The 19,636-nt window shown below is 34.7% G+C and overlaps 1 protein-coding gene across 1 annotated transcript; it reads right to left on the reverse strand.

Moving 5' to 3' along the window:
* Positions 1-6: 6 nt before the first annotated feature.
* LOC117121539 (transmembrane protein 209-like) lies at positions 7-18,208 on the reverse strand. The gene is made up of 14 exons (XM_033266769.1): positions 18,034-18,208; positions 15,077-15,223; positions 13,222-13,418; positions 10,797-11,050; positions 10,484-10,598; positions 9,096-9,188; positions 8,188-8,435; positions 7,163-7,259; positions 6,091-6,216; positions 4,831-4,928; positions 4,457-4,571; positions 3,859-3,956; positions 2,734-2,807; positions 7-1,153 (listed from the first exon to the last, which is right to left on the reverse strand). The coding sequence occupies exons 2-14, from the start codon at positions 15,220-15,222 to the stop codon at positions 1,099-1,101; spliced, it is 1,716 nt and encodes a 571-aa protein (XP_033122660.1). The 5' UTR covers position 15,223; positions 18,034-18,208; the 3' UTR covers positions 7-1,098.
* Positions 18,209-19,636: the final 1,428 nt, after the last annotated feature.

Genomic DNA, 19,636 nt, shown 5'->3' on the forward strand with positions numbered 1-19,636 from the left:
ATAATATATAAAGGAACTTCATGAAATAGTGCAAATTATTGTCCTTACAAAATACAAATAAATAATGTCAGTTATGCAATTATTCTAACAATGTGACATGAAAGAAAGTCATAACATTGAATAAGAATCGTTAATTACAGATAAAATCATCAACTATGTTCTCTTTATCAAAATAGAGTGTCTAAGAGAAGGTATGGATTGTCTATGGTTTTAGTAAGATGGAGAATATGCATTTGTACATGTCAGGTTATAAGTCGCAACCTAATTATTTTGAATAGCTAACTCAGCCTAGCCTCACCTTGCAACCATCAAAGCTACTTGCATTTACTTCCACCTGTAGTAGTAGCCTAGTACTCTATGTTGAAATACTAGCACGCAAAATAAATGAGGTGCCATGAACTAATTGTGTATCCACCAAAATCCACCGTACTACATTGGTCGGAGCAGGGTCATAAAAATATTGTTCATTGTATGCTTTAGTACATGTATTAAAATATGATCGCCCAGTTTAAAATCTTGTAACGCTTCATCAAACGTCTTGCATTTAGTAGTATTATCTATGTAATCAATACACACATGCAAAGTGTACATAATACCTTTAAATGAGATGAATTGTATTATTAGATGATTTACATATGCATGTCATTTACACCTGTATGGATATTATCATCACCTGCATATTTCATGACATTAATTACATACCACATTAAAATCAAAGATTTAGATAAACTTCTAAAAGATTGTATGACAAATAAACACTATATTAAATTTATCAATTTACACAAATTAAAGGAAAATACATTTTTAATACACATTGTCAGAAATTCATTAAATTCTATCTTTGATAATTATCAAGGAAAATACTTCTTCAATACGCTCCAAAAAAAAACGCCTCACTCTGAACGGCATACCTTAGTCATGTAGAACATTTGTCAACGATACCTGCCACGGCGATCATCAACTACCCAACATTAATGCTTTGTCATTAACTGAATGTAGGACAACTCTTTTTTCATCAATCCAGTGCGAATTTATTCAAATTCTTGCCTATTCATAACAAGTGTTTCATACTATCGTTTCTTTCACTTCTTCCTTGCATCATTCGTCAATAATCCAAAGTATATTAACACCGGAAGCTCCTAGATTCACCCGTCTGGAATTAAAAAGGAAGAAAGTAATTATAGATTTGCTAAACGTATAAGGAAATGAAAATGAAATTGAATGTTTAAAAAAAGTACAGTAACGTGTGTCATGTAATGCCAGGTAATATGAAACTAAAATTACCAATAACCACGGTCAATACTCTGTTCCATCTATAATGAATTCATAGTAAGATTTTCTTGTTGTGGATTTAACCAGGTTTCTACACTTATTGTAAGTTTCCCATTTACAACTGTCATTTTATACATTCGCAATCTTATATAAACGCCTTTTCTTTCGTGTAAGCTTCTTATCCAAATATAAGTTTCCAATCTTCAACCTCATTAAAATTAATATTAGACGTTATAATTTAAGTGATTTCAAATTTATTCATAATTTTGCCAGGACTGATTGTTTCAAAAACTCTATTTGTAATTATTTTCCCCGTCTTTGGAATGATTTGCCGACTAATGTGTGTGATAAACTTATTTACAATTTTGAATATTTTTATAAAGCATTGAAAGATTATTTTAAGGGCTGATTTTGATATTTATATTCATATACATTTATATATTTTGTGTCTGTTTGTCTGTTTTTTTGTAATCCACTTGACAGTTGATTTAGTTCTCTTTTTGGATTTCCTGTCTCTACGTCTTTTTTGTGTATGATATTTTATGTGAATTGTATTTTTTGAGACGAATAAATGAAATGAAATGAAATAATATATTCATTAATCTATCCACCACTCGGCAGTTCCGTGGCAAAACAACATAACTTGAAATTTTCACTTTTTCGAGATAAATAGGGTTGAAGTTTTAATGTTTGTATTTTGGTAATAAATTCTTGTACCCATCTGTATCTATAGACATATGATTGTATGTAAATTGAGATTACAAATTTTGGTTTATTGCAAAGTGAATTAACGATATTCACAGATATGTTGTTTTACCTCAAAAAAAAAATATCAGGCACGGTATTGTCGCAAGTTTGACATGTGCATATGCCATCGTTTAGATTATTGATATGGAAACACCATCAACCAGTTGATTTTGCTGTGCCAAGCTCCATCTGCTCAAAACAATTTTTGAATGCCATTTCTAGGCAAGTTGATTGGCTGAGCGGTTAAGAGAGGGGAACCGTGAAATACAGCCATAATATTGGCACTGGTTTGAATGGTACACTCGCCTATGGTTCCAGGGGTGGAAAATTTGTTGGATAATTTGGGACCTGTTTCTACAGCAAAAAATTACAAAATTGCTGCTTTCTGATAATTTATCGGATAATAAGTGCTGCGAAAACACGGCCTTCTAAGACTCAGAGTGCTTTTCCACATTATTACCACAGTCATTGGAACAATGCCTATAGGGGAAATTCCATACTTTACTGCATGCAATATATCAGCACATTTCTGCACTTGAACCTCTTCAGGTGCCCACTTACACTCCTGGGTGCAAAGAAGCAATGCAGATAAAGTGTCTTCACACAAGCAAAATGCACAGTGATTTGAGGTTCGGAAAACAAACCGTTCTTGCTGCCCCAAAGCACTTCTATTTATTTATATGTTTGGAAAGTATTAAACAATGTTCTACTTACCCTAGCATACCATGCTCCTTAGTCTTAATGTGATGAAGGAACAACAGAATGCATTGGAACATATTACTTCTTCCCTGCAACATACATAATAACAAAGTTCAAGGTTTAAGGTTCAAGAAAACATTTGTTCATTTGTTTCCTTACTCACTATTATTATTTTGATGTACCGTAAATCCTCAAAAAAGCGGCACAGCGCTTATAAGATTTTTGGAGGATTCTGTGCGGCGCTTATTCGAGAGCTGCGCTTATTAAAAAAAACTATTGGTGTGTGGCGCTTTTATTCTTATTAATTGGAACACTGTATACATTGTATTTAAAACCGTGTTTCTCAAAGTTTTTCATTACATGCAGGGATATTCTCTCGATTAAGTGTAGTAGCGCTTATTTGGGAGCACCACTTAGTGGGCTCATTTATACATGTTTTTTTCATTTATACATGTTTTTACATATATACATGTTTTCTTTTTACAAATATTACTTATTAAATGCTTTTCTTGTGAGTTATTAATATGGTAAGATAATGGTAGCCGAACCTGTACTGGTTTGGAGTGCCCATCTCTCTTTCTTAAGCATTGGGGCCAGACTGTGCAATGCTTTGAGGGGGATCGCTACTCCTCCTCATAACAAGTTTGTTCACCTTTCCAGCATATGCCAGTACCCATTATACTCAGTGTTGTAGATGTACAAAACTAAGGGTGGGTGATAAGACATTTTAAGGGTGGGTAGGTAATAACATTAAAAAACTCAAAATGATAAGAGTATATTTTTAAGGATGGAAAAGTGGGTTAATAAGGGTGGGTGAAGGGCCATGAAATTAGCTTTAGACTGGGTGGACTGCCCACCATAACTACATCCCTGCTAGCTAGAGAGACAAATGCAGATAAAGTGTCTTGCCCAAGAACACATACAACCCACACAGTGAGACCCTTCAAACCCTCGAACACGAGGTTGAGAGTCTGAGCCAAACACTTCAATGTGCCAAACGCTTTCCTCGTACAAAAGACACAAAGACAAACACAATCAAACAAATGGATTTAAGCATCTAAAGAGCCATAAAATTATACTTGTAGAGATTTATCAACATTCTTAAATAAAAAACAAGATAAATACAACATTTTTCTTTACCTTAGGCAAGTCCCAAGTGTCATCTCCGATAATTAGCTTATAATGTGGTGGATTAATTTTTGATTGATACAGGAAAAGGTTGTCCTTTTTCTTCAAATCTGAAAACAAAATTTGAATGCTATGTAAAAACTTCCCAAAATATATGAAGTATAGTGCAATGGCAGATTAAACCTCCCCCACCCCTCAATTTTTCTAAATTATGAAAAAATGGTTAAAAAAAAAAGAAAATTTATGTCTCAGAATGCCATTTCCAACAGTGACTGAATTCGGGCTAGACGACCCTGCCTACTGTTTCATTTTCTGGGTGGCAAAAGCGCCATGGGGGACACTGGTGCTATAGCAGTCTCCAGAATTATTATTATTATTATTTCTGGCCGTCTGGTGCCTTAATCATAAATTTTCTTACCTCTGCCCCAACCATGGTGGGGCTGATTTGGTATGGACCCTGAATCCGAATTTTCGGATTGGAAGGCCTACCAAACCGATCAGAAAATTGTATCGGTATGTTAGAATAGGAACGCTGATGCTCAGAGCTGCGGAAACACGGTCAGTTTGGTTTTGATGGGAATGCAGATTAAAAGCCAGAATAAACACTCACCAGGCTTATCAGGAGTCTTCATGAAATGCTTACTGGTGAAAATCTTGCCATCCGGGTACTTAGGGTGCGGTGGAAGACGGAAATTAAAGTAGCTACACAAAAGGTGCATCACAATCTAGTAGATAACAAATTAAATAAGTGGTTTATCAAATACATTATTTGTGTCGAGTGGCCAAGCAGTTAAAGGCAGGGGTGCCGCTGACTACAGCCTTAACATAGGAGCTGGCTCCAGCTGCTCCTCGCATAGGGTTCAGTTGGTAGAATCAAGTCTTATATGCCTATTTATGGTCATGATGTGATGTCATCATGACCATATTTAGGTATCACATGACAGGGCTTAGTATTGATGAATATTTTGGAATGCAAAGTCTTACAGCAGAGTCTGAGGGTAGATCCTGATGCCATTTTCTTCCTTTGTGAACTCCACCACTATTCCACCTGAATTCACTTATGCTACCACCAGCTCCCAACTCTGTCAAAAAACAAAAGATTAGTTTAGCACTCAAGCTTATCAAAATTGTTGTACAATATTGGAGTGGAAATGTAGCTTAGTGGTTAAGGTGCTTGCCTTCCAATACTAGGGTCCTGGGTTCAAATCCTGTGAAAGTACAAGATTTTTCTCAGTACTACAACACATCTCCACTCCCTCAGCCTCGTAATTAAGATTTTGGATAAAAACTTATCTTCATAATCAGGAAACTTGGTAAGTAAACTGGTACGCAATTTTGGAATTATAGTTAATAGTATTCTGTTTTTGGAATTATACAGTAGTTAATACTATTCTGCAATTCTAAGTGTAAATCTAATTTAAATAGAGAAAGTTTTAAAATTCCAGATCAGGCCAACAGCAGTTTCCAGCTTAAAATTAAAGAGGTGCTCCATATTAAATGAACTGAGCCATCAATCAACAAACAAGTGCAGCATTACAACATCACCCTATGCCTATAATGGAATAATCAACAAACAAACAAATAAACAAATATGGAGGCTAGGCCTTGTCGGTTCGAGCTCCTGGATGAAGAAGGACTAGCCTAGGTTAGCATGACTTCTTGATAAAGCCGATAGCAGAAACACCAAAAGAAAAATTAAATATGTCTTGTCAATATTCGACAAATATTGCAACACGATGGGTGCTGTTAAAATTGAGGAAATTAGCAAAAAAGAGCTAGACACACTCTTTAATTGCCTAGGCTAGTATGTAGGCCTCTAGGCTAAGCTAGGAAGTAAGTACTTTTTTAGGCCTTGTAGAATCTATGCATGAGGTATATAAAACAAATATTGACTGCTCTAGTTTCGAGGAACGGCAAAATCTATAGCGCCTTAGTATGTGGAGACTGTGGCCTATCTTCCCTAGGGCAGAAGGTAAGATAAGCTACGGTCTCAACATCACCTCGGGACAATAGATTTCACCGTTCCCCTCATGAGCAGTCAATATTCGTATAATATCTACTGAACATGCTACACAGAATGAAAGAAGACAAAATTTCGAACCCTGTTAACCTGACTATGGGCTGTTCCGCTAAGCCCCGCCCCCTTATATATTGTAGCTAAGGTTGTATTCTTGGACCTGTTCTGATTGGTCAGTTGTCAAGTTTGATTTACACTGCAGGAAGGTCTATTAGGGTACCTCTCACCTCTGATCCTGGCGACTAAATACTCTTGGTTGGCTGAGATGTCCAGGTAAGGCAGCACAGCATTGAGGGTAGGTAGGTGCTGGGCCTTGGTGTGTGCAACTTGCTTCAACGATGTTAGGCTCACTTCTAAGCAGGAGAAAGCAAAAAAGGAAAAGAGCTCAGTACCACGAGTGCTATACATATGGTACATGCAAACAACCCTTCCAATAACAGTAGACAAGCACTTTTTGCTATAGTAAACAGTGGCAGCTCCAGGAATTTGAAATAGAGGGGCCCAGGGAAGAACCTTCAAAGATAAGGGGTCAATACCCCCATGGTTAAGACTGAGGTAAAAAAATTTATGATAATGGCACCTCTAGATGGCTGGACATGACACTCTCAGGCTTTAATTTGAACGTAAATTTCATTTTTCCTCCATTTTTAGTTTACAATTTTTTTAAATTTAGGGGGTCTGGGCCAGATTAATCCTTGAATCTTTGAAAGGCAAAGAAAAAAAAAAAACAATTTTTTTATTTTTTTTTATTTATATATTTTTATTTGTTACCTACATTAATAATATTTAAGCTTTATATACAGGCTAAAAACCCACATAAAGATATCTACTATTGAAGTTGAAAGAAAGAAGCATGTTTAATTACAGAGCTGGAAGGATATGAGAGACAGAAAAGAATTTATTTGCTATTTATTACTTCGTATTTACATAGCGCCTTTCCTTTAGGTTACGAAGCGCTTCCATTGTCATTGGGTGCACAAGCTTAGGTCTGCCATATTGGCACAGCAGGATGCAATCTCACTAGGTAGGCATTTATACTCCTGAGTGGAGAGAAGCAACACAGATAAGTGCTTTGCTCAGGGAAATAAGCGAAGTGTACAGCAAAGGATTGACAACCCAACCTCGATGTTAGGAAACCAAACCGTTACCTCTGCGCCAAACTATTAAAGTGGCCTCGATGTCCACTGTGAGGACATGCAAGTGGTGATGTTAAAAATATAACACCATGAGGCTCACCATATACCATTTCTTTTCTTTTTTTTTAATTTCTTTATTACAAAACCAAAAACATATATATACCTCCAATCTTTAACTCTGGTGTGCCAAGCTGAGTCAGTCTTTCATTAATAACGCTAATCTCTTTAACAAGCGGTTTCAATATCGCCTGAAATATCCACTGAAAAAAAGTATAAGTGCATTCCATTACTTTAGCAACTTAAGCCAAGGCCAGTCGATATTATCTTAGGAAACTGAAGATAGATACATTATGATGAAATGGCTTTGGAATCAAAACTTTATCAATAAGTACCATACAAAAAAATGTTTGGTGGTTTCTTGTTTCTTGAAGTTGCAACATCAGCTTTAGTTTAATGAACCCTTCTGTAGTTTCATGTGTGCATGTCTATGTCAAAGGTTAAGCATACAAGCAAACAGTCTGCTTTTCCACATCTTTTTTTTAAACAACATTTTATTCTATATTATGTAATTACCATCTTGCATTCTGTCAAGATTAAAACCAATCAGACTTACCGAACTTATTTATCGTGGTAACAAAATATTTAATACCTATGACAACAGGGGCAACAATAATAGGAATACAGGTGAAAAAAAAATAGCCTACACAGATCTTCACTCCTGGATTGGATAGGATTTATTCGGTGTAAACACCAAGGATAACCCACAAAAGCCTGAAGAAGACTTATTTCCAGCGGGATGATTGGGCAGTACACCGGGAGACATTCCCCTACTCTTTTTTCATGCACATGGGCCATAATGCACACGGGACCAACGGCTTAAACGTCTCATCCGAAAGACGGTGCGCCATCATTAACTTCGGTCCTCTAGTTGAAATACAAGGAGAGCAGCAATGGGAATAGAACCGGTGACCAAGAGATCTCCACGGTTCAGCGAACACACAGTGGCTACCACCAGTTTAGCCGACTGATAACATGTGTTTCTCAAAGTATATTAATGACGATAAAATGTTAGTGACACACTACAAGCTAGCTGATGGTTAATGATTTCTATCAAGTTGTGACCCACCAAAATATTTTGGCGACCCACTGGTGGGTCACAACCCACAGTTGACAGAACGTTGATCTAACCTTCCTTAAGTTGGCAGTCCATTCCTCAACCATATCCTTAGATACATGCACTTTCGACCACACTTCATTGGCAGCAAATGTAGCAGGAAAATCGGGGTCATCATCATCGTCGTTACGGGAAGACGAGGACTGGGGTGAACGACTGGCTAATTGATATTGATATTTACGCAACACAGGAGTGAAGTCTGCAGCAGTGCGATTGTATGTCCAAAATGACGGGCTACCACTTGGTGAAAGTTCAGAACTGCCTGTAATTTAAAATCATTAAATTTTAAAAGAAAAATTTATTCTTTCCATCCACCTTGAATAATCCCAATATTATGTATTAGAACTCACTCTCGATGTTATTTTCCTATCTATAAATTTTGTTGGGCCTTGGGTTGGAAATTTTTTCATGCATTATTCTAACCTTTGTATAATAAATTCCACTAGTGTATTACATGTAATACTATACTAATTGCTTATTATTGTATTAATATTTTTTTTCTGTTTTTTTAAATGTCTCCTTGAATGTATATGCATCATGTATGCATTTTAGCTTAAAATTTATAAAATTATTTAATTGTAAATAGTAATAATGTGCCTTTTACGCTTTCTTTTAATAGTTTATTTTCATGATTAAATTTTAAATACTATGTTTAGATCTATTTTGTATGTTATATTGTTAGATGTAATTTCAGGAACCTTGATAGAATTTAGAAATACTGGAATGGTGTCCGGTGCAAGATAGTTTATACCTGTTAATTGTTATTTATTTACTGTTTATTATTATTATTATTATATTCTTGTTTATTCATAAACAGCTGACCCTTTCAATGTTATTTCTGAAAATATTCTACTTAAAAAAAGTACAAAAAAGATAAATATTTTAAAATTATATTCAACAATAGTGGAAATATGTTCCTTACTTAGTTGGTTTCTCCTCTCCTTTTCTTCATAAGCCTTCAGGTATGACTGGAGCGATGCAGCATCAGTAATGACCTCATCTGACCCCATTGCAACTGGAGAAGAAAAAAAAAATTATTCAATGCACAGTTATGTTGTCTGTGTCTGTGTATTTATGTTTAATACAGTATGTAAATTATCTACTTTTAATTTTTTAGAAAGCATCCAATTGAAAATGAGATAAAATTTTGCACCAATTAAACAGACACATATCATATAAAACTTAAATTACTTGTATACCCTTAAAATTGTTAATATTTTGTTAATATTCAATTCTAAAATGTCCTCAATAAAAGTCTGTACATCAACTAGAATAGAATTATGAATGAAAAAATTAATAAATAAATGAATGCATGAATATATGAAATAACTAGAGCAGTCACTCTATAGTGTGCATACTTCCGCCCTGTTCCTGAATAACAATACGCAGTCCGCGTATGACGTGCAAAACGTTCATAATACCTTTAATGAAATAACAAAAGAGCAACATTCAACGTTAATTTCTGAGGTTTACAGTTATGTACATGGTTTTCTTGACTGCTGCTTGAATACGAAGGGCGATATTATTATTTTTCTTTTAAGCAAATTAGTGTATTTTCCGCATTCCCTTTGTGGTTTTATATGGAACACCAAACAAGCAACATTCAATGTTAATTTCTGCGGTTTTATATGAACACCAAAAAAGCGAGTGCACCCTCTAAATGACTGAATGTATGATGAATGAATACATAAATGTATGTATGAGACTAAATTCAATTAATATATTAAGCATTAAGTGAATAACATTGGATACCCCATACATGTGTAAAGTATTTGTCATCATAATAGGTTTGTCTGTTAGTGTCCATGGAAGCATCATTCATAGACTATTAAGGCTTCTTGGATTCACAACCACGCAAAGCAAGGTGTTGGCTCGGTATTTTAGTATTAGTTTAGCCATTGGGTCCAATTTTGTATTTTGTATTTTGTTTTGTAAGAGATGTAAAAAATGCCCTTATTGTGTAAAATGACATTTATCTCACTAAGTGCGTTCCCTCAAATTTTGTATGATTATTGAACTATTTAATAATAATCCAATGATCGGGGGTAATACGTGAAACGCTTAGAGGCCTTGTAGAAGTTTAGTGCTTTAATGTATAAACATATCATTATTATTTATTATTGTATATTTTACTGCTATTGTGATCAATATGTTGTATTACAAACCGTGGGTCAAGTTTTTTTAAGTAAAAGATATTTATGAATCTTAAATGATGAATGTATGAATGAATGACAGAAAAAAATGATAAAAGAATGCATGCATAAATAAATGACAGATGATTAAAACAAGTTAATGAATGAATCAACTTACCTGGGGATCCAGGTAGTGGGGTGGACTGGTGTCTTGCTTTTAGGTATGATGCACTTGACTCTCTGTAGATGGGGGAGTAGTTTGACACGGGTGTGTGGGGGCTACCTGACGGAGGCTGAATCAAGTAAAAAACAAATAAAACAATGTTTAATTGATGTTGACCCAGTGACTGTGAACTTGGTTGCCATGGAAACAGGTGTTTTACACTATAGACGGGTCTCGCTGCCTTTAATGGGCGCAGACCGACGTGATTTTATGGACTATAACTCTATGGCTTATGCTAACAATACTACAGAAATGTAATCAGAATTACCCTAGAAAATGTTGAATAACTAGTGGGTCTAGTTGGAGAATAACTTGTTACAAATGAGTTGGAAAATACATTTGGTGACACAAACGAGTTACTGCCTTCCATTACGGAGTGCCGTGAGTGAAAACTTGCTCCGTCATTGTTGGATGTATTTATGTATGATGTACTTGGACTGGCTCGACGGTATGATGATGACGACGTATTTGTGGGATCTGAGTGGACACGAGAGCGGGTTGGTGTTGTCTTGAAGCCAAATGCTGAAACAAAAACACAAGTGTTTTTTGTCAGTTACACCTCTGTTTATGGATGTTAACAGATACAGTGTAATGAGCTTTTCCCAAGTGTCAATCCAATTGACCGATCAGAATAGATTAAATATACATTTATCTTAATCTATTTTATCCAGAAACAACTGTAATTAATTTAAATCAAATCATTTTTATTGCAACTTTTTAGGAGTTGGATCTACATTTTTACAAATATACTGTATACAATACATACACTTAAAGCAGAAATATAAAAAAATCAAAAATCAATCACAAAAAAACTAAAAAACATTGCTAGGGTAAGAAAGACAAGTTAATTATTGTCTAAATTATTGTAAAACTATAATTAAACATCAAAATTATTGTTAGGTCATAAACATAGAGCATTAAACGATCAATCAAATTATTAGCAACATCAAATGATAGGCTGACTTTAAGGAGTGGAATAAAATACTGTCATCCACTGGATGTACTTCTCCAAACATGAAGAAGGCTGAACCGCTAAACCCAGCACAAATCTCAGAAAAAAAAAAAAAAAAAAACACCCTGCAATCCTCTGACAATAGCGAATCAGTGCCTCCAGCTATTACAGGTAATGTGACATATTGTGGGTACTAAAAATTTAAACAGACCACATCATAAACCACAGTGCGCTTAGTTTGAACATGTATATTGAGAGAGTTATCATGTTTTTTAGACAGCGCCCTAAAGTAAAGTAAGGCAGTAGGCCTATGTTTTTTTAAATAGTGATTATAATTACTTTGGCAAATCTCGAGTCCAAGCATTTTATTTAGGCTCTGGAATGCTGCTTGTGTAGGCTGCATACAATGTTAGGCCTAGGCTGTACTGTTGACCAAGGAGGAAGTTTTTAAGCCTTGAACTTGGCCTGGTGATAATAGGCCTAGGCCTGGTTGGTATGGTACAATAATACCCTAATACCAGTTCATACTGTAATAGTAAGATAATATTTGTTGTTTATAATGTCATGATGATGATTATCCTTGGCAGTAGCTACTAAAACATCCTATAATTTAATTTTTGATTTAAAATAATTGTAAAATAATACTCTTGCAACGAATGGGGAGATTCATTTATTTTTTTCATGCTGCGATGGCATTTGCCATGAATAATATATTCTTGACTTAGGTCTAAAAGTATCTCAGCCAGCGATGACTCAACTGGAGCAACATGCACATCGTGAAAATACCGTACCTTTCCTCGAAAAACTTCCAGGCTTTATTCTCACTATCCAATTGAGCCTTACCAAACCAATCTGATAGTGATAGTGTTTGAAAATTTAATTTTGAAAACACTAATAAGTGATTTACCAAATTGTAAATCGCGTTCCAACCAACATCTATGATTTGCCTATACAAGGCGAAGACATATTCAATGCACTGTCGTTTTGCAATCTCGATAAATTGTAAACAAACCCTAATACCCACTATAAGTCATGTGACTCCAACCACCGATTCGGTCTATTGTATACAGTAATGATAATGGTAATACTGTAAAGAAAAATCTTGAAGATTTAACATAAATCACTTTAATTCCACTTTATGTTGCCGATTCTTACAGTACACCTCCACCAGGAAGGCCAGGCACATTTGGCAATTTACACAAATGCAACTTCTTCCACTGTGATAGAAGGCCTGACCAAGTATTATGACAGACCTTCGGAGATCTAAATTTGCACTCGGCATGCGAGCAATACCAAAGTACAACACAATAGTGGTCGGCTGAAGTGATTTTATGAAGAATGCAATGGCCCAAGAAAGGCGCAATGGATCGTTTCATTTTTTAATAACAATCTATTTAGACTGCCACTGACAATCAGCAAACATTCAGCGCTGAACAACAGTGGCGTATGTAAAAGTCTTAAAATAAGGGGGGCGCGATGGGAGAGCGCAAAGGCCACGTGGGGGATCTAGATGATTAGGTCAGGGGCGCTAACTTGTAAAATAAAGTAATTTTAGGTGATTTTTAACAACTTGAACATAATTTTGGGGGGGGGGGCATCGTGTTGTTTGTGGGGGGGGGGAAGTATTTTTTTGGAGGTGCGTATGCCTTCTGCACACCCTTAGATACACAGAGTAACATCAAAATAATATACTGGCCTCTTAGATTTCAATGCTGCAAGGCAGAATTACTGATGCATTTACCTTTATCTTTAACGCCAAAGATTTTTCTCTCCTCAGGGGTGAGCTCAACAGGATTGCGGGTTGCATCGACAGTAAATAAGATGTAGCGAATAAAGTCAATTGCCATGTTGAATATAAAAACTGTTGCTAGGAAACATTCACAGTACCATATCATGGGATGTTCAAACTGTAGCAATTGAGATATATATTGACTTTTTCTGGTGTAAAAAAAAAAAAACATTTGCCAGTACGTAATTTATTTCACTTATTTTATCCTGGTATCTTTATTCAAAAAAATATAAATATATATAAAATCCATAAAAATCATTCAGTTGCAGCAAAAGCTGAATTGCAGAAACAATTTTACAGACCTGCCAACCCCTGGGCCATGAAAATCTGGAGATTTTTTTTTAAATCTAAAAAAAACTGGAGATTTACCAAAAAATCTGGAGGTTTCCAGAATTAACCAGAAGATGATGCAATTTACTAAAAAAGACACATCAAGACAAATCATAGTGGTATAAAATCAATGGTACAGGATTACTGCAAAACAACTTATTAAATTGCTGCTTGTCTATCGTGGTGAATACATTGAATAATAACGATCTAATCAATCATTAAATATGCATAAATAGGAGTATTTTGCGGAGGGAACCTGTAAAATCAGTGAAATCGGGTGAAAATTTAAAAAATCGGGAGAACTGGAGATTTGTTTAGATATTGGGTGAGTTGGTAGGTCTGATATTATAAAACAATAAACCAAAAACAAAACTACACAGAGAATTTACAAATAAACATTAAATTACATTTTAAAAAAAATTAAGAATTATTCAATTACTTAAAGTTATTACATACAAACAAATTTGTTTAAAAAATTCGAAGATTCAATGTTCAAAGATTCAAAAAGTTGGTTGACAATTAAAAATTAAAATTGGAAAGGACCAGAATACTGAGCAAGGAAGCACAGTGTGCCAAAGAAAAAATGTAATTATTGAAGCTCAAGTAAATTGGTAAGATAGGGGAGAGGACTACTCTTAATTAGATTTGTTTTACAATTAAAATGTTTAAATTTATTTGATTTCCTCAAAGTCATTGTTGTGGTATTATTAGACGTAGGAAAAAACTTGCTAAAACGAACAGAATTAAAAGCATCTTTGGCAAAATCAGTACACAATGCATCCCTGCGAGCAGAGAGTGTCTCTAGACCAAGCTCTCCAAGCAGATTCATAAGTAGTAAAACTCTTCCCAAGAATACCAATTTAATACAATAACACAAAAGTCCCTTTGTTTTTTTAAAATTATATTTTATGAAAATATTCTACAAAAAAAAATCAGATTTCCTGTCTACAGTTGAAACTACATAAAAATAACATACAAACCTATTTTTTGTATATGTAGTTTAAAAAAAACATGTATTTTAAACAATGTTTGAAAATCAAAAAAAAAAAAAAAAGAAAAGAGAAATTGAGGAGCCTTTTTTGGACCCATAATAATAATAATTAATAATAATTAATTTTATGAAATGAATTTCTTTTGTATTCTGATAACAGTGGCGGATCCAGATTTTAAAAAAAAGGGGGAGGGGGAGGGGGCCACCTAGGGAAGGACTAATAAATTGAGGATCTTAAAACTCACATCAACGTCATCATGATTACACTATGGCACCTAAAGATGTCAAGAAATGGCAATCTCATACTTAGGATTAGAAATACTTTTCTCCATTTTTTTATTTAAAAAATTTAAGAGGAGTGGGAGCCCAACCCTTTAAACCCCACATCATAATTGCATAAATGATATTTTCACAGCAGTGTTGATTTTGTGTCAGTCAGCATTTTTTCTTTAATTACAAAAAGGTAATAAAAGATGTTAAACTAACATTTCAAAATAGAATAAAATGGCTGCCAGAAGGTTGATAAATGCGAAGATGAGCGCTCGCTGTGACAGGTGATAATTCCGTTGTTGATTGATTGACAGATTAAGCTTAGACGATTCCTCTGTATTGCCAAATTTAATTTCTCCCATCCTGAAAAATATATATATAAAAAAAATAATACAGTATTAGTTCTAACTGTTTTATATTTTTCTCTGAAAATTAATAAACTATGGATATTGTTCTGACAACCAATACGTAAATCCGAATGTGTTGATTGGTGGAGCAGGCTGGACCATAACATTAAACTTCAGTCTTGCTATCTTTTAATGCACTACAGCCTGTTACAAGAATATAGTTATTTGCAAAAGCAAGCAAAATGTCCCCAATTAAGCGAGTTCGGTGGGAATCAAACCACAACCTCCACACAACTAGCTTAGGCCTAGTCCAATATTAATATAACAACAGAACAACAAGTGGTCATAAACAACTAGTGGTTAATTTGGATACTGCCAAAATACGGTACTTGGAAAGATGTTTTCATCAAGGTTTCAGCAAAGCAAAGTGGATTCACCAATCGAATACAGAATAACTCATCTAACTCGTCCACAACTTGTCCCCAAATCTTAGCAAGCCTGTACCCATCACTGGCTAGCCTGCAACCAAGTTTTGTGTAAAATTTATGTTTTGTTTTACAGTCTCAGGTCTCGCAGAATTATGAAATTTTTGGTTGCAGTTCGGGCAAGCCAGGTCTCAGATTTGGTTTCCCTCACATTTTTTAACTTGCCCCCTATATTTTTTTCGCAATTGACACAATGCTACAGTATTATAGAGGTACCTGCCTCGTATGACGCATAGCCTATTAAAGAGTAGTACAATCAGGCCCAAAACCAAATGGTTATTCGCACGGCAGGCAGTGCAAACAACTTCAAAACAGTTATTCACAAGGCAAGGTAGCCAATCACAAGCAAGGTATGCATATTTTTAAACAAGTATTTAAACAGTATTTAAATTATAATTTTACCGTTCTTACTAACTAAATGTAATTAAATTTCCTACAGTAGTAGCCTATGTATTTCAATTAAATATTTCAAATAAAATAATTAAATGACTGTGATAATGAGCTAAGTATTCGTTTCACGCTCTTGCATCATAATCACAACGTCGAGCGAGACTGTTTATTCCAAGTTCTGCATCCATACTTCGTAGACACATGCACAGCATGCCCATGTTGTTTTGTTAGTGATAAGGCTACATGGGAAAATATGTTGTATGATATATTTTTGTATTTTTTACATCTCCCTGGTCTCACTTTTTTCGAAAAAAAAAAAAAAAAAAATACACGCATATGATTATTCGTTGTTTACTTCTTGCTTCATAGCGTAGAGTACTTTGTAGAGTGGATCATGTGCACTCTCCAAACGTGGTCTTCCTGTATGTTCTTCAATCGGGGCTCGATGCTCGACCCAACTAAAGACTATAATGATGTTGTTTTTGTTAGTGACGATTTAGGTAAATGTGTTTGAATGAAAACATTAAGATGTAATTTAGTTTGTGATGATTGACTATCGTATAACACAACAGGTAGGCAATATCGTCTTGATTTTGTGGTAATTGAGTTTTAGCAAAGGAAATCTCGCGTAGGCCTAGGCCTTGTATTTAGGTCAAGTGTGTTTTTTCAACAAATGATTGAGTAAAATGAACATAACATTTCCAGCTCATATCACTTTTATTTGAAAAGTTAATACAATGATTTAATAATTTATTTAGTGATTAAACTACATACTGTGCTATTGTAGAAAATTAAATTAATTAATTAATTATAAATTAATTAGTGCTGTGGTGAACCTAGGGGGATCACCGCGGCTTAGGAGGCCACGCTAATGTCGAGTGCTGAAAATACAAGTTTATTAAAGTATGACTGCGCATGCGTTATTATTTAACGTAAATATATCGTTTACTGATTTGTTTACAGCAACGTGAATATATCCACTTCCTAGGGTTAAAGTTAAGTATGTGAAGATGCACGCGCGATCGCGTCTGTTTTTTCTGCCAGATTACTGTTCCGCATTTGCTTCATGCTCCCTGGGGACATCCCCATAAATTTACATTCTGATTGGCTGTCGTTAGGGAAATGCCCTGGATACTGCTATGCTAAATCTATGATGATGTAGTGGAAAAGCCACTCTTCATCCACCTTTTTTTTTCTGGATCGGACAAAGATATCATCTGCGCTAGAAAGTTTTAAGATTTCGCATGTTTTGATGGAACAAATATCACTCTAAGACTAAGGTCAAATCCTACGTTATTGAAAGGCAAGTCTACATATTGTTTATTATTTTGTCTTTAAAATCCCGAAGTTTCATCGTATTTTATGGCTCGGAAAAAAATTGACCGACCCTGTCAAGGTCGTGTCAGAGGCATTAGCGTAAACGCAGGCCGAAAACCATAAAAAGGTCGCGTTTTCGGTCCCAAAATTTTAATCAATTACATACATGTAATAAAAATGACGCTAATTCACGATTTCAAATGCTTGTAGTAATTTCCTTTAAGATATCTAAATAATTTTGGTGTCACTGTGTAGGATTTTTCAAGCTCTTTCCAGTGGTACTAATTGAATTGGTATTGGTTCACCTTGAATTTTTTCTTCACATACCTATTATTAAAAGTGCATTAGAGCCGACACATGTTTCATACTCGCGATCGAAACTGTCCTACAATTTGTCTAGGGGTGGGGGGAGGGGAGGCGGCAGCTAAACACTCCGCCTAGGCCTACAGTAGCCTGGCCTAGGGCCAGGCCAGGCCTAGCACAGCATAGTCTACCTCCCTAGGCCCTACATACATCATTGGCAACCTTGCTTCAGACATATTATTATCAGGGAGATGTTATTATCATCCTCGCAAAAGTCTAGCCTAAGTAAGGACGGATTATACTGCACCGTCTTATAAAAGGTCATTCTTACCTATTGAGTATTTACCCTTTTCAACTATCAATTTCGACACACAGAAGCAAAACTGTTTCAAAAAGTATAATAAAAACTACAAATTCACAAGAAAAATAAAACATTCGGAAAATTTGGGACATTTCTTGCATGTCGTTCGGTCGAGTCGCGCGCCGCCAGTTTGATTTTTGCCAGAGAGGCCTAATAATAATACACGATCCAGATAATCCACTTACCAGTCTTTAAGTGTATGAAAAAAATTTTTTAAATATGAAAAAAATTTTATTTGGTTTATAAGAAGTTGTTTAGAGTGATTAAATATGATTTGTTTAAGAATGTTTGAAGAAATTTAAAGAATAATCTGATATTTTCTGGAAACAAAAGTTCAAAGCTTAAATTATACATCGAATCATAGGCCATGGGGTGAAGCTCAAAAGACGTCTAGAAAACGAATTCCGTTCCGATTTTTTCTTTATAAAAAATTTAGGCCTACAATAGTTAAGTAATATGTCTTGAATCAAATATAAAAAGTTCGACAAAAATATCTTCTGCAATTTTAAGAAAATTACCGTTTTATTACGTTCCTAGGCTGCTGGTCGTCGGAAAACACACCGCGATACAGCGGTGTAGAAGCACGTCGCGATCATACCATGAGCTGTCCACTTGCGTCATCTCGCATAAAATCGCGTCATTTTAGGTCAAATCGTGTCAAGTAATGTCGGATTGCGTCAGTACACGTCAATTCGCGTCAACTTACAGTATAATTAGTAATGAGAAATTTCAACAAAAAAACTTATTTTATTATTTTAATTGCAATTATTTGATATTCTTTTCAAAACAATAATTGTGTAACAATTTAAAGAAAATGTATTAGTATTTTGACTTCTTTTGACTCCTGTGGTCTTCCTTTTGACAATCTGTCTGCATGTTCCCTGTATGTGTACTAAAGTACACACTTCATTCTTACAGTATTTTTGCATTCATATTCCTTTTTTAAAATTATTGTATTTATTTTACTTTCAAATTGTAATAAAGGATTAAATGTGGGGAAATTTAAACTTGATGCATTGTTATGATGTGCATGGATGTATATTTTTTTTGTATACTACGGTTGACCCATGTTGGGACACATTTTATTAAATAGAAATTGAAATTTAATACGTAATATGAAAAATTCATATTTATTTCTCAAATATTCTGAGAGTTTATACAATATATAACTCTATATTTATGTACTGTACACGTGTTATACATCTTAATAAAAGCTTCTTGCGCTCTAGTGAGTCTGTTACTTTAAAAATTTTCTATATAATACTTAATAAATAAATACAGTGAAGCGTTTCGCAGTCCTTTGTCGTTGTGAGATTATTCTCATGGTTCTAAAGTTTGCAAGGGTTACACCGTTACATTATACGGTACTTTTTTAACTTTTGTACATCATACATAATAAATAAAATAGATAATGCTTTACATACTCCTGTGTCATTGTGTGTTTAGTCTCATGGTTCTAAGTTCTTACATTCTCATGGGTTACACCATTACATTATAATTTAAAAAAATTTTCTATAATATATCTGTACAAAATGAATAAAAATAGATAATGCTTTACGTACTCCTGTGTCAC

The sequence above is a fragment of the Anneissia japonica genome, unplaced genomic scaffold, assembly GCF_011630105.1.
Source record: "Anneissia japonica isolate Jap-2015-1 unplaced genomic scaffold, ASM1163010v1 scaffold287921_len548085_cov176, whole genome shotgun sequence".
Classification (NCBI taxonomy): Eukaryota; Metazoa; Echinodermata; class Crinoidea; order Comatulida; family Comatulidae; genus Anneissia; species Anneissia japonica.

Excerpts from the sequence above, each read along its gene's own strand:
- LOC117121539 (XM_033266769.1), bottom strand. The coding sequence starts at position 15,222 with ATGGGAGAAATTAAATTTGGCAATACAGAGGAATCGTCTAAGCTTAAT. Across the intron at positions 11,051-13,221 it reads CTTTGGCGTTAAAGATAAAG|CATTTGGCTTCAAGACAACA; the intron begins GTAAATGCATCA and ends TTTTTGTTTCAG. Across the intron at positions 1,154-2,733 it reads AAGGAGCATGGTATGCTAGG|ACGGGTGAATCTAGGAGCTT; the intron begins GTAAGTAGAACA and ends TTTTAATTCCAG.